The 15,849-nt window shown below is 41.0% G+C and overlaps 1 protein-coding gene across 2 annotated transcripts in view; it reads right to left on the bottom strand.

The window, feature by feature from the left end:
- The window catches only part of FAF2 (Fas associated factor family member 2), a 61,389-nt gene continuing 45,540 nt past the window's right edge, over positions 1–15,849 (bottom strand). Inside the window, exons 5-12 of one of the 2 annotated variants that reach the window (XM_065918237.1) lie at positions 14,081–14,219; positions 12,312–12,397; positions 12,122–12,213; positions 10,349–10,526; positions 9,214–9,385; positions 8,468–8,611; positions 7,128–7,234; positions 2,692–2,809 (exon numbers count right to left, since the gene is read on the bottom strand). In XM_065918237.1, coding sequence (XP_065774309.1) covers positions 7,160–7,234; positions 8,468–8,611; positions 9,214–9,385; positions 10,349–10,526; positions 12,122–12,213; positions 12,312–12,397; positions 14,081–14,219 — 886 coding nt within the window. In that variant the 3' untranslated portion in view covers positions 2,692–2,809; positions 7,128–7,159. Of the gene's footprint in view, positions 2,810–7,127; positions 7,235–8,467; positions 8,612–9,213; positions 9,386–10,348; positions 10,527–12,121; positions 12,214–12,311; positions 12,398–14,080; positions 14,220–15,849 lie in introns of both variants that reach the window. The other variant, XM_065918236.1, reaches the window with a different exon arrangement.

The raw sequence follows: 15,849 nt of genomic DNA, 5'->3' as shown, positions 1-15,849 counted from the left end.
GTTTGTTTTTCTTTTTTAAAGACGTATTCTCCATTGGCCATTTTTTATCCAAACATTATAGTGAAAGCAAGGAGAAAGAAGTATTTGCTGCAGGAAATTCTGCAGGCATGGAAGAAAAAACTGAGGCTGCAGAAATTCAACTGACTCCAATTGGGTATCTTTGCTTGGTCACTTCCTATGGAAATTCAGCCAAATATACAACTTCAGTCTTGGGAGTGCAGAACAAAACTGGAAACAAATGTTTTTGTTTAGCTGATGACCTGGCATTTGAAAACAGCTGAAATAATCAGGCGATTTGGAAACAAGAGCAAATGCTTGTGGATCACCAGCTTCTGTTTTTTCGCTTGAAGGTCCCCCATTAAGTTCCCAGAGGTCCTTGGGAGTAACATACAGATTGTACCGGCATTGACAAAATGTGCATCTTTCATGGAGGAAAGGAGTGGGATGAGTGGCAGGTCTACATCACCAAGAAGACAGGAACTGCTCTGAGTAAAGCAGCACTAAAAAAAAAAAAAAGACAAAAACAAAACAAAGCAAATTGACAGGCCATCCTGAGAGTTGTACTGACACAAATAGACTTTAATACTCTGGCACTGGACCTCCTTCACTGGACAGGTTAGCAAAAGGGAAGAGGCATAAAGTGCACATTGTAGAATAAGATGCAGATTGAATTATTAAGCAAAAAAAAAAGTACAACTTCTCAGAGCTATGGGCAAGATACTTGGTACACCCAGCCTGGCAAAGGTCCTGCCAGGGAAATGCAAATTCTAGGCGGGTAGGTTGGTTCTGAGTTAACTGAAAAAATTCCTCTTTGCATGCTTGTCAGCAGGAAGCAGACTTCTCACATAAGGTGGAGTGGCAAATACAGTTTATCCTGGTATTCACTTCAGATACCATTTTATGACAACAGCCAGCAATTTCCCACTCATCTGGTCATGGGATAGCAGGAAACAAAGTGGAAGAATAACTGAAGCCAGGAGCAGGATTACATTTTCCTGGAGATGGTGCTGTAGACACTTGTGCCAAGGTCACTGCAAAATTCTCAAGGTGCTCAGGCGATACCTATGGGGCTCCCCACCAGCCCTTAGTGTTTACCCCAAACACTGAGGGCAGCAGGAAATAGCAGCCATGTCAGTGCAACTAAAAAGATGGCCCTCAGGTTTTAGCTAAGGGGAGAAGGCCTCTGGAGACTGCAAATCCAGCAAGTTGTGCTCGACCTCGGTATGAGCCCCTGGGCCTCACCACAAGCTGGGGAACTGTGGTAACTTTGGTAGGTTGCAGCGTTGTCTACACCAGTCTACCACAGAACAGTTTGGAATACTTGTCAGCTCATGCTAATACACGGCCTGACCCATGTACCCACTGCCATAAACTCAACCAAAGACAAGACATCCAGAGGCTAAAACCCCCTACTACTTCAACAGCAATAGAAAGGATAAAAAGTTGTCTCCACAGCTGGTGGCTACATCAAAAACTGAAATGTGCCCTCCAACAATTTACACAGGCTGAATTCTGTCTTGGCTTCCTTCAGGCCTATGGTTCTTCCAATCCTTAAAACCACCACTACCACCACATTCCTAAGGAGACGGGCAGGGTCCTCTCACGTGGTTCTGTGGGTTGCATCACAGGCCCTGTTAGTCCTTTGGAAAGGCACCAAGCTTGGCAATTCAGGAAGGCTCAGGGCTGGGCAGAAAGAACATGCGCATGTCAGAAACGGAATGAACTGCCATCCTTCGGCTCAGACCCCATAATGACCACCTGATCCAGATTCCAAGGAAAAGCTGCAGTTTTATGTATAGGTAAATCTACACGGAGTTCATACCACATATATGGGTGTATTGGTACATACACAACCTCTGCAGGGCTACAAACCCGGACTTCCTCCCACTGCCCCAAGTGGGGTACACAGGTGGCAAGAGAGGACAGCAAGAGTTGGACCAAAAAGAACCTCTCTGGGAACGAGAGGGACAATGGCAGAAGTACAAACCAGCCCAGGGCACCTTTATTACACTCTTGTGGGCCCAGGAGCCCAGGGCAAGAATTCATGGGTTTAAAAACTGGTCTTTATCAAATAATGTTAAGGAAAACAAATACACCTATGTCAGCCTCATTCCTTTGGTCATTACAAAGCAACAGAAAAAAATTTAAAATTATTCATAAATTGTAGAAGCTGAAGGAACATCTCTCTGCTCTGTGCCTTCTCCTCCCTGTCTTTGGAGGTGGGAGAAGCGAGTCCTCAGGAGATGCTGCAGTAGCTGTTTGATGAAGGTTTTCACTTTTATTTTCCATAAAAGCAAGAATGCATGAGATCTAGTGGGAATGTCCCCTTCCCCAGTTGGGAGAATGGCTGGGTTGGAGGTGAAGAGTCTCCTTTCATTCGAAGGTGTATGGTGCAGAGGCAGTAGGGAAGGGTGGGCTTGCCAGCGGGAACGTTCATTGCTAACCTCGCGTGCGCACACAGGTGGTGACTCTTGCAGGCAGCATGGTTTCTGATCCTTCCTTAGGATGCAGCAGTCTTTAAAAAAAATATTGTATTATAATAATAATAATATGAATCTCTCTTATGTTTTTGTTTTTTTCCATTTCTTTTGGGGATTGGGGTGGGAGAGAAGAAGAAGAAAAAGTGTCATTCGTCTGTTAGGTCCTGAACAAAGAGAACTTCTGTGTGGCTGAGTCCGGCCTCCTGCAGTGTTGGGGGGTTGGGCCACTCCTCTGAAGGGAGGCAGGGCAGCACCCTTCGGGGAAAATTGGCTTCAATTTGAAACTTTTCAGGGCTTTCTTTCAAGGAGAATAAGAAGTCGTGGATTACCTGCAGAGGTCACAGAGAAAAAGGGCAGTGAGAAAACACACACACACACACACACACACACACACACACACACAAACTATGAAATCAAATACACCTCAGCTCTCTCCAGGATGACTTGGAGATACAAAATTACCACACTACACTGAAATTTCATTTCAAAATTCATCCATTTCACAGAGCAAACATGCAGGGAAGCTCTTTTAAGAGATCTGTTACCCAATCCTGCTATGAATCGATACATCTCTTTTTTGAAAACTGGTCTGATATAAACAACAAACCTTGCTGTTGTTGAGTTGGTAAGTCCTAGTCTTTGCGACCCCATGGACTGTTGCCTGCCAGGCTCCCCTGTGCATGGTTTTCCCAGACAAGAATACTGGAGTGGGTTGCCATTTCCTTTCTCCAGGGTCTTTCTGACCCAGGGACTGAACCCACGTCTCTTCAATAGGCAGGTGGGTTCTTTACCACGGAGCCACCAGGGAAGCCCTAAACATTTTTTACTTAGAAATAGTCAAGAGTTACAGAAAAGTTGGAAGCACAGGTATAGAATTTTTTCTTTGAACCCATTGAAAGTGAGCTACCAACTGAATGTCCCATCATCCCAGAATACCTGTGTATATTTTATAAACAGGGCAATTACCTTCATAATACAAAATCCGCAAAATCAGGAAACTGATATATTATTACTATAATAATGTACATTAAATTTTCATTCAGGCCCCATTCAAGTACTGGCAGTTGCCTTTTAGAGCAAAAGCATCCAGTTTAGAATTGTGTGTTGCATTTAGTAGCTGTCACATCTTCTGTCTATTCCTTTAGCCTGGAACAAATGTTCAGGATTTCCTTAACTTTCATGACCCTGACACTACTAAAGGTTACTGGTCAGTTATTTTGCCTCTCAATTTATTTATCTGAAGTTTATTCATGATTAATTCCAGTTATGCATCTTTGGCAGGAGTATTATAGAAATGATGTGACCTACTCAATGCATCCTATTCAAGTGGAGTATAATTTCAATTTGCTCTATTACCTATGATGTCCACTATAATCACTTAATTAAGGTGGGACCTGCCAGGCCTCTTCACTCTTAGTCTTTTCTCCACTATAACTAAGGAATATTTCGTGGGGAATTACTTTGAAACTCCAAAGACTTTCTGCTCCTCAAAATTTCTTCAACTTATTAACACAGAGCCATGCTTTTCTATTTTATTCAGTAGGTTATAGAGTTCAAACTGTTTCTGATGGAGTCAGAGAAGTCCAGGGAAGCTGGCTTCTGTCTATTTTTTCATGTCACCAATGTTCTCTGAACAATTCCTTGCTTTGTGGCACAAGGTGTTATAGGCGAATCTTGTATTTTCCATCCCAGCCCTGCAATCAGCCATTTCCCCAAGGAGTCCTGATTATTCTTTAAAATTTTTTTTTAAAATTTTTGGTTGCATTGGGTCTTCATTGCTGCATGCAGGCTTTCTCTTGTTGTGGCTAATGGAGGCTACTCTTCCTTGGAGTGCAAGGGCTTCTCACTGCAGGGGCTTCTCTTGTGGAGCACAAGCTCTAGGCCCATGGGCTTTGGCAGCTGCAGCACTCAGGCTCAGTAGTTATGGCACAACACATGGGCTTAGCTGTTCTGCAGCAGGCGGTATCTTCCTGGACCAGTGATTGAACCCATGTCCCCTGCACTGGCAGGTGGATTCTTTACCTCTAAACAACCAGGGACATTCTCTGGTTCTTCCTAATGGACAAAGGCATTTAAAAACCATGACCTAGGGAATTTCTTGGTGGACCAGTGCCTAGGATTCCATGTTTCCATTGCAAAGAGCACAGGTTCAATCCCTGCTCAGGGAACTAAGACCTTACATGCTGCATGATGTGGTCAAAGAAAGAAAATAGTAAGAAAATAAAAACCACAATCCAGGTACTATAAATATGCTCACTGCTACTGGGGTGCTGATGTTCCTAGGCACTCTCTGTGGAAAAAGCTAGGCAATGTGTACATACATATACACATCTGTATCTTTATTTCCCTCTATATATGCTGAATGCTAAGAGTTGATTCCTCTTTCCAAATGAACACCCTGCTTACCTGGTTCTGGCTTTAGTATGTACTCTGTTCCCAGGCCACCTGGGCTCTTGACTTCTCTGCACTGACTTCTCACAAGTGGATACCTCCTTAACTTGATCGAGAATGGGACCAGCACCTTCCATGTGGACCTCTCCTCTGAGAAAGCCCTCTTAACTATGGTCTGGCTCTGACAAGATACAGATAAACTCTTATTTTCCCCTCTCTCTTAACTCCACCCATTAAGCACACACACCCTGGCTGATCTATGGTCCTCTTCATCTCATATTCCATTTCTTTTGAAAAAAATATTTATTTGGCTGCACTGGGTCTTACTTGTGGCACATGGAATCCTTAGATGTGGAACGTGAACTCTTAGTTGAGGCATGCAAACTTTCAGTTGCAGCATCTAGTTCCCGGACCAGGGATGGAACCGAGCCCCCTGTGCTGGGAGCATGGTCTTAACCACTGGACCATCAGGTAAGTCCCCTTTTTTGTTTTTTAAACAAGTATTTATTTGGCGGTGTCCAGTCTTAGGGGTGGCATGAAGCATCTTCACTGCAGCACACAGGAACTTTTCATTGCAGTGTGTGAGGGCTCAGCAGTGGTGGTGTGTGGGTTTAGCTGCTCCTTGGCGTGTGGGATCTTCTGAGACCAGGGACTGAACATATGTCCATGCACTGGAAGACCAGAGAAGTCCCACATACTCATTTTCTAACAAGACTCTAAGGGATGTGCTATGAAGGATACTGCATTCAGGTCCCTCACAAAGATCAGGAACACACTATTCAAGTTACCATTACTTTTTTGAGGGAATCTATTTCTATTTCCTTTTTATTCCACCTCTCATATAAGTGTATTCCCTTTTGGTGACGCAGTCCTTCCTGCGTTTGTCTTAACTTAAACTTACCTCTTTAGAATTTTTAAGGGGCTATAGCTACAAATCCATTTAAAGAGTAAGTTCATGAAAAATAAAAAATTAAAAAAAAAAAATAAAGAGTAAGTTCATTTTCCTCTTAACTAATCCATTCATGATTTTACAAACTTCTCATATTTTGGTCCATAATTTTCAGTTCCCTTCTGTCTTTGCAATTTCCATTAACATTCATTCTCCTTTATTTTTCTTGAGATGCATCAGTTAGACTTGCACCAAGTATTCTTGGTATGAACCCAGTAAGGGTTTTACAAAAGGGCAAAATATCTTGCTCCTTTTTTCAATCACTGCTTGATAACACTCAACACTAATACAACACTAATGTTCTTTATCACTGGCAATGCCCTAATACTATCAAGAAACACATAAAGTCACTCCAGAGGTCCCCTTTGGTTCGTAATAAATAGAAAAATGAGTTCTGGGCTGAGTAAGGAGAAAGTCAGGTGCCACTGTGCCCACTCACGGAAGCTGGAGATTTTTGTACACTTTATCCTTTTTTTAATCCTAGCATTTAATCACTGTCAACAGTTGAGCATCATGCGAAAACAGTGCATTTCATGTAACATTCACTCATTCAGAATATGTATAAAGGGCAGAACTCACAGGAAGATCAGTCTGTAAGAGCACTAAAAAACTGTAACTCCTTCTTCAGCTACATGCCATTAACACTACGAATGCTAAATGAAAAGCCAACAGGGCCACTATGCCTCCTGTCACACTTCTTTCCTATCTCGGAGCCCTGTCCTCATTTCTCCATCTTAGTTTTTATTTTTTAAAATAACTTTTAGTGTGAATCTTTTTAAAGGCTTACAAGAATTAAATATTTATTAACAAATGGGTTGGTTACCCTTTGACTAAAAGTCTATTCTATTCCACAATTCTAATAGATTTTCCTCTAAAACTCTGAGGAGAAGAAATTTTGGTTAGGCTTTTCATATACGTAATGAGAGTTTGGGGAGTAAAAGCTCCAGAAGAGCGTGGGCATACTACAGGGAAACTGTTAGTCAAGATGGTGGCAAGCTAAAACCTACACACAAAACAGCAGTTAGGAGACACATCAAGGGAAGGGAATGAACATGTAACCATCTACAACATGGTAGGTCCTGTGTAAGGCTCATTCTTGTTATTCCCAGATAAAATATCCAAAGTTAGGGATGAAGAGTACCTCCCTCCATATAAATCAGTGTGTAAATGAGATAAATAAAATGGAGAAGCTATTTATTTCACCAGGATGCCTCACAATGTTTTTACTGTGAATTAGCTCTTTGAATCATCTTAACATTCTTAGCAGTCAGTAAGCTCTGTGAATTTCAGAACCACACTTTACTCACCTGCATAACTCACAGGGTACCCAGCACAGGGCCTAAACTACTTTCAGTTTAATGTTATCAGAGGGCGAGTCGTATTTCCATTTTACATTTGCGATATATCTGAGGCCCTGTAAGAGATTCTGTAACTTGCTCAATGTTCTCCAATTAAACAGGAAGAAGTAATCAAAGTGCCACCCAGCCTCACCTAACCACAGAGCAGCCACATTTCTATTATGCGGTTTGTTGTTGTTTAGTCACTAAGTCATGTCCGACTCTTTTTCGACCCCATTGACTGTAGCCCATCAGGCTCCTCTGTCCATGGGATTCCCCAAGAAGAATACTGTGGTGTGTTGCCATTTCCTGCTCCAAGGGATCTTTCTGACCTAGAGATTGAACCCAAGTCTTCTTCATTGGCAGGTGGATTCTTTACCACTGAGCCTCCACAGGAGTCCAATTATGCAGTTTACTCCTGATTATTTCAAGTGATCAGGGAAATGGCAGATCTAGTATGGTTGTGAATTTGGAAAGGCAACATGCCAACACAATATAAACATAAAGGCAACATACCAACACTAAACATAATTCCTTCTGATAACAAATATCAAAAATAGCATTTGAATGTTTACTATGAGCCAGGCACAATGTTGAGTACTTTACATACAAACTTAATCCTAATTATCCTACTACAGAGTCACCATTACACTTATTTTATAGATGAAGAAACTGAGGCGTAGAGATTAAGTAAACTGACCAAGGAGAGACATCTATTAACAATGGAACAATGAGAATTTGCTCCTCATTCTGTAAGACTCTGTCTCTGCTTTTAACTACATCCCTATGGAATGACAAACACTATTTACCTATGGACACCAGCTATACAATGCAGCCCTACTACGTGGGGCTTATGCGTTAACCTGAGAAGAAAGAAAAGAGTGACACTGCATGAAAGCTGCACATGCACTTATATTCAGTTGTGTAATTCCAGCCCTTCCAGGGCCATGGCGATAGAGCCTTTTCTAAACAGCAAGGGGTGCTGATGGGATTCTGAAACCAATGAAAGCTGAGCAGCAAAGGAGAGCCTCCCACCTCCAACACCTGAGTCTTCTGTGGAACTTCTTGGTAAGGTATCTTTTCTTCTTGGCAGAGCTCAAACATGACATAATGAAATCTTAATAACTGCTCTGTGTTGGCAGCTAGACCTGAAGAAACCTACAATAATTCAGTGCCCTCTTCACTTCCACCCCCTTCCTCCTCTGTCCATTAAAGCAGCAGATAAACCAACAACATTCTTGAGAGTCCTTAAAAGCTTTCAGATCTATAGCCCAGACTTTAACACTTCACACAATTGAGGCAGTCCTTACTGTTAGAGACTGTGAAAAGTGGAATCGTCTCTCTACTCGAGAATCATTGGGTAATTTGAAAATGATTTTGACACTTTCAGGGTCATCAGGGGAAGGCTCTGGGGGCAGACACTCCAACTTCCTTTCCTTCTCCTCTTGTAAATTCTGTAGAGACACAAAGCATAGGTAAGACTAGGTTCCAACTAGGGAACAAGGAAACAAGAAATACAATCATATCATGTAGGTTTACTGGGAAGTATCAGAAAAAAACTTCTTGGCAAGAGTCAGAAACACCTTACTTCAAATTATATTTATTTGATTACACACCACTGCATCACATGTATTATTTATTGACTAATGTTAAGGTACGCAACTGTTAGAAAAAAGGGAATGACTAACTAAAAGACACTGGCTATAATCAAGAAGCAATATGCAATGATGAACCAAGATCATGAATTAAATGTGAGATGAGCTAACACTGGTACTTGAATGTTTAAACACTACTGCTGTGAATCAGCGTATTGAACTGTTTACTATCTGTTTATGCTTCCTTTTCAAGGAACAGAGCTGTTTTACACAACCTTTATACTTACTCTTATATTTGTTTTAATAAACTTTTAAAAAAATACTTTTTGTGAAAAATGTAATAAATATTAAACTGGCACGGAGAATTTAAATCATTCACAATCCTATCATCTAGTTTTCTCCTTTCACACTTAAGAAAAGACCAGTCTGGGAGTCACCAGAAGCAGAGACAGGCTCCTCACCCGCCGCCGCCTCTCTTCTGCCAGCTTCTGCTGTTGCACCTCTTCCTCCTTCCGCCTCTTCCGTTCTCGCTCCTCTCGCTTCTTTCTCTCTTTCTCCTGGTCAGCTCTGAGAGAGGCCAGGTAGGCCTCATCCTGTTGTTGTCTCAGCACCTGGGTCTGGTTTCGTTCTTCCCTGTGGACAGATCAAAAGCACAAAAGGAAAAGATAAATCTCACAAAGCCCTGTGTTTCCTTGAAACCGAAATTTTTTAGGGGGTTAAAAAGGTTGACAATCTCGGCAGATGACTATTTCACACTACCATGAGAGAGTACAAAAAAGGCATGCAGAATCTAAATCTCTTGTCTTAATTTAATTTGGCAGAAAAAGAAATGGCGAGCTTTTCCATCTCTCTTCAATTTTTCATGTAAAACTATCCTTTCCCCCCAATCCTAACAGAAGTAACTCTATTATTGCCATCAAATGATCATCAATCAATATCGTATTTTATAGGTAAATACCTTCTTGGATAACTGCATTTTTGTATATGTTGCTTTTATAAAACGAAAAAACCACACACATATTTTAGCAGATTTGAAAAATACAGAAACACCTTATTCAGAGTTCTACTAATCAAAAAGAAAACACTAACATTTTGGGATATTTCTTTTTCTCTCTGAAAAATTGGGTATGATGTAGAGTGTTGTGTGTCTGTGTCTGTAAAATTAAAAAGAAAATATCCCAGAATGTTAAAGTGGTGGCAGGATTATGAATTATTTAAAATTTCTTCTTTGTGCTTTTCTGTGATTCCTGAATTTTCTACATTAATTCCTGCATATTACTTATACGATGGGGGGAGGAGTTATAACCATTCCTCAGTTTTTATATTTAAGTTCTTTATATCATGCTCAGCTATTTTAAATGACACTATTTATAATCCTGAACACAGAGTCTTATCTTTATTTTGAATGACATCTCCAAGGACAAATGATCTGAGGGAGTTATTTAGGTCAAAGTATCAATATGTGAATATTTTAACATTAAATGGACAAGGCCTTTGAAGTTGCCTAACAGAGAAGAAGTCAGGATTTGTGAAGCCCCAGGTAGGCACCCATGTCTGCAGCTGGTCTCTCAGCTCCAGAGAGGAACTCCCCTGTACCTCTCTAGGCGTTCGGACACCAGGTAAGTCTGATTTGCATCCATGATAAATGTCAGCTGGTTAATGAGGTCATCAGGCTGAATGAGGCCTTCTAGACGTCCTACCACAGTCATCCTCCGATCCTTCAACATAATCATGGCCAGGAATGGATAGGTGTTTTCTCTTAAAGCCTGAGAGACTGACAGAAAGAAGATCCAAAAGATCAAGGGCAGGACTTAGGGATGAAACAGATTAACTCTTAGAGTTCACACAACAAGCAAGAGATAACTGCTTTAGTCTCAACTGGGAAACAATGGAGGTGTCATTTATTCCCTGCCTACCTTTTTTCCTCTCCTAGTTTCTCAATCTTTTTTTTGTTGTTGTTGTTATATATTCGTGTCCCTATGTCCAATAGGACAGGCTTTTCTGGTGGGGTGTGGCTGTCATGATGATACTAGAGCAGGATGCAGAGTTCAAGGACAATGTCTATTTGACAGAGCAAAAAGGATATACAAGGACTCTGGCTACTGCTTATGATAATAATCTTCCTTTGTGTTTGTTGGGGTCAAGCCTAAAGAGGCCAAGGCTACAACTATCCAGTTTTCTGTTACTGGTGATGATCTCAACCATCATCTTCCCTATCTTTTGTTCCTTTTATCCAATCCCTTCCTTATCCCCTTTTCCTATGTCCCATACATGCTACCCAATAAAAAAAGGGCTAGCTTTTCTATTTTGAACAAGCTTAGAAAGTTGGTCCTTCAAATAACCAAGATTTTACCATAACAGTTTTACCTTATGATTTGAAAGAAAAGATTTTAAGCTTCTATTGAAAATATCCTTAGTCTCCTTCTATCACTGCTCATCTCCAAAGCCATATTAGAATGACAAATATGCAGGGACTTATCGGCTGTTTAAAAGCCAATTAGGAACAACAATTCGGATTCCAGGATGCAGACAAACCATCTACTGCATCTTTGGTTCTCAGGATTAGCACAGAACCTGTATGCCAATATATACTCAAAAGCTGCTGAACAGAAGTAGCTGCAAAGTAAACTATGTCTTCCTTCACTAGATGCCTTTATATCTTATGCTGGTTTAGTCGCTGAGTTGTGTCCAATTCTTGTGGCCCCATGGATTGTAGCCCGCCAGGCTCCTCTGTCCATGGGATTCTCCAGGCAAGAATACTAGAGTGGGTTGCCATTCCCTTATCCAGGGGATCTTCCCAACCCAGGGGTCAAACCTGGGTCTCCTGCACTTCAGGCATATTCTTTACCGACTGAGCTACCACAAAAGCTGGTATATCTTACACTGACTTCTAAAGATATTTACCTCTAGTTAAGAGTTAGTCACAGTCAGTAAAGATCTGAGCTTTCTGAATCCCTATGGGCACTCAATGTACTCAAACAACTATCTCACTGTGCAAGAAGCTCCGGTAAAATTGCTAATGACAAGAATAAACTCTTTGGTAAAAAGCCCACTAAGATTAAAGGCAAGTTGCTGGCTAGGACTGGGTATTTTAAAAAATAAAACAGGTTCTGGCAAGGGTTAACTGTAATAAGTGGGTTAGAGTCTGACAGACCTGAGCGTACTCCAAAACTTGCTAACTGCATGATCCTGGGCCAGCAGCTTAAACGCCTAAACTATACAGTGGAGGTAATACAACCCCCACCTCTTATGACTGCTGAGAGGATTGGTTGGCCATAGAATGGTCATGCAATAAATGTTATGTCCGTCCAGATTATTTGAAAGATATTCTGACAATTTCAATAAGGGAAGAAAAAAACCACAACTTACCCCTGTATCCCTCAGGTTTGTTTGTGGAGCATGCCCAGAAGAGCATCCTAGTGTTTATCAGTGAAATAACTTCAGGCGCACAGAGTGTGTTGCTGTGGAGAGGGATGAAAATGACATGAGAAGAACTTGCTTACCACAACCATCAGCAGATAAGATCAGAAAAGAGGGAGAGAAAAAACAATCCACTTACCGACAGAATTCATCAGAGTCCTGGTGATCATCTCCATGAAGATAAACCAAAAGAAAGCGAAGCTCCCGTTTGGCATCATTAAGTGCCTGTGAGAAACAGAAGATCACTAATTATGATGATGACTATGCCTCAAACTTTTAATTAGGATACGGGTCCTAATGGATACAGCTATGTATTTAGAACAAAAGAAGAAATAAGGAAAGAAGATAAGCAAGAAAACCAGAAAACTCCTGGGCTTCTATCTTCACACCCTTGGCATTCTTCTCCCAATAGAAATTACATATGCTAATAAGCTTCAATGAAAAGGTTTTTAGTGTCGTTAGGGTTTAAATTGTATTAGGCAAGTGAGAATAAGCAGGCTGACAGAAAAAAGCCCCATGCAACCACAGAAAAGTCAGCTGTTCCCACAGTCTAAAGGAAGATAAAAACAGGAGAATCTGACCTGAAAAGGGAGATGAGAATTTTGCCACTTTATAGCTACAGCATAATAAATACTGTGAAGATAAGCCTGATCCCTGGTCACATGCCAAACAGGGATGAGAAAATGAGGGGCCCAAAGGCATTTTAAAAAGCATGAGTTTTAAAAGATCTTCAAAAACAAGGCAAGAGTCCAAGATTCCTGTGTGTGCTTTTGCATTTGTAGAATACTGGGCACATTACAATTCAATTAAGATTTCCTGAATGACCAATAGGGGTCTACCCTCAGGATCACAGCAAAGAGGGTGTATGAGAGGACCATCTCATTCATGACTGTGTCTCTAGCATTGAGCACGTGTGGCATATAGCAGGTGGTTAAGGCTTACTGAGTGGGGTGGGAGCAGCCAGTGAGAAAAAACAGATGTGGGAGAATCACACAGGAAGCAAGAGTCAGCATTTCTCCTTTTCCAGATAGATTCAAGAATCCTGGAGGCTGCAGAATAGAACCACCCTTAGAAGTAGCCCACAGTGCTACTTCTACATTTTCTTCTGGTAAAGTAGGGGTATGCCCAACACCCATAGAACTCCTACTAATTTTTGCCCCCTGAGAGCTAACAGTCAAAGGTGTGTGTTGCTTGGGTTAAATGAGATGTGCTGCCTTGAGTCTATGGTCTATGGCCTTATTCCGTTCTGTGAGGATTTCAAGAAGACTTAGGCTTTGCCTATAAGGAGTTTATAGTTTGTATAGGAGATAAGACGTGAACACAAACAACTATAAAATAAGGAAGACTGAAATTGCTGTAACATTAAAAAAAAAACACTATGAAAGTACAAAAAACAACTTTAGTCTGTAAGCAGGTAGGGTAGAATGCAGCAATCAGGAAAGCTACATGAGGGGAGAGACATGAGCTGGTGAAGGACGGGCAAGATTCCAGTTAAAAAAATGTGAGGAAGGCTAGACAGAGGAAACAGTAAAGTAAAAGAAAGGCACAGAGGTGGGACGTTACTTAAGGGGACTGTTTAGCTGGAACCTATGGTACAGGGAAACAAGTTATGCGGGAAAGACCTCAACAAAGAGGGCCCAGCTAAGGGGGTGTGTGTGTGGTGTGTGTGTGTGTGTGTGTGTGTGTGTGTGTGTGTGTAAGCTAAGGGGGTGGGGGTGGGGGTGGTGTGTGTGTGTAAGCTATAAAAAGTCATTTAAAGTTCTTGAACAAAGAATGACATGATCTGTGCTGGTCTATGCTTTCCTTTGAGGATAAAACCATATCAATAAATTGGCATCTATATGGTCTGTGGCACTGAGGATAGAACCATATCAATAAATTGGCATCTATATGGTCTGTGGCACTGACCTGGCTGTACGTTCCCAGGTAGAAGACAGGGTGTGCCCTCCCATATTTCTCTTCAAAAGAGTGCATAAATGAAACAATGTCCCCAACAGGATCAGTGACCCGGCTGCGAGGGTCAGGCCGTATAAAACGAAGAGCAAACCTGGGGAGGAAGGAATAAATATCACATGAATCGGCTTACTGTAGTGCATACGGAGTGGGCCAGTTTGTAAAGATTCCTATAGCAGAGCCACAGGCATGGCAGCAAAGGGAGGTGAAACACCTGTGAGTGGACCATCAAACCTGAGAATACAGTCTGGCTCAAAAGCCACAAAGCAGCAAATTGTGCCACTGCCTGTTTAAGAAGAATGCAAACTACTAGGATTATAAATTTCAACACTGGCATAAACAAATCTTAAGTGCTTTTTGCAGAAAAATTTAGGGCTAAAAGAACTGGGAAATGAGTCACACAAAGGTCATGAGTGCACTCAGACTCTCGTAATGACACTGTCTAAAACAGCAGCAAAGAGCCACACATGGCTATCTAAATCACCAAGGAAATTAATTCAATACAATAAAAAAATTTAGTTCATCACTCACAACAGCCATATTTCAAGTGCTCAATAGCTACATGTGGCTAATGGCTTCCACACTAGACAGTGAAGATACACAGCATTTCCACCATCACAGAAAGTTCTATTAGACAGTGCTGTTCTAGAACAGAGCTGTCTCTTTCCAGCTGTTCTACTTGCCTCTCCCTTTCCTTTCTGTTCTGAAATTTTGAATTATGAATCCACATTCCCAAACTATTCAGATTATGGGCAAGAACTTCAAATCCAAACTTGCAGTCATGATTTACTTGCTCATCAACGGGGCAAGTAAATTCTGCTCAGTGATTTATGGTTGACAGCATCCATAGAGGAAGTTATAAAATGGATCTAGACAGCACTTGGCAGAGTTGGAGACTTGGCAGTTACTTAAGTTTAAAGATGGTACATCTGTTTCTGAAGAGGCCATCTTATCACATTTGTATAGTACCATTTATTTATCCTTTGGGTTTCCATAAAAGGCAAAGGGCTTGATAAGTCAAGGTGCTACATAACATTAAACAAATTGCTTGGATGATACAGTTGCATTAAAATTAGTAACACATGCCATGCATATCTTTTCCCAAGGAAGCGAACAATATTCATATACTTGAAGAAATTTCAGCATAGAAAAGCTAACTACACTATGATACTCTCCTTATCAAATACTAAGTCAGTTCTTTATACCCTTAACAAATCCCCAATATACACACAATGTCACTTGGAATTTCTCCTGAATAATCAAATCTAACTCATTAACACAAACATTCCAGAGCAAATTAAAAACAAAAAGAAAGAAGCAGTGTATGTGGAGGAGTGATTAGAAACCCTTAAGATTAATGTTTTGATAACTTTCTCTGAAATCAAGTATTTTAGGATTATCTTATTACTCCAAGTTTTCAAATTTTATGAATGAATGAATAAAGGTTTTAATTATTTTTTGTTGTTGTTCTTTCTCATCACAATATACTCCAATGGCCAACACAATTTAGGACAATTAGCTTATAAAAAACAAAACAACAGAGATATCAATTCAGTCTTCATTGTGATTTGGAAGATTTTTACATGCACCTCTGAAGCTGGTCAGTCCATACCTTCAGGCTCTGTTCCCTAGAGTAAGGTAAAGATTAGCCTGTATTCAGAGGCAGGTACAGGTTGCGCTGTATGCACACAAGGCTACGTCTGTTGGCCTGGATGCCCATACAC

This window comes from Muntiacus reevesi, chromosome 1 (assembly GCF_963930625.1).
Source record: "Muntiacus reevesi chromosome 1, mMunRee1.1, whole genome shotgun sequence".
Lineage (NCBI taxonomy): Eukaryota > Metazoa > Chordata > Mammalia > Artiodactyla > Cervidae > Muntiacus > Muntiacus reevesi.
The sequence above is the reverse complement of the archived record's forward strand: the minus strand, read 5'-3'. Positions and strand labels throughout refer to the sequence as shown.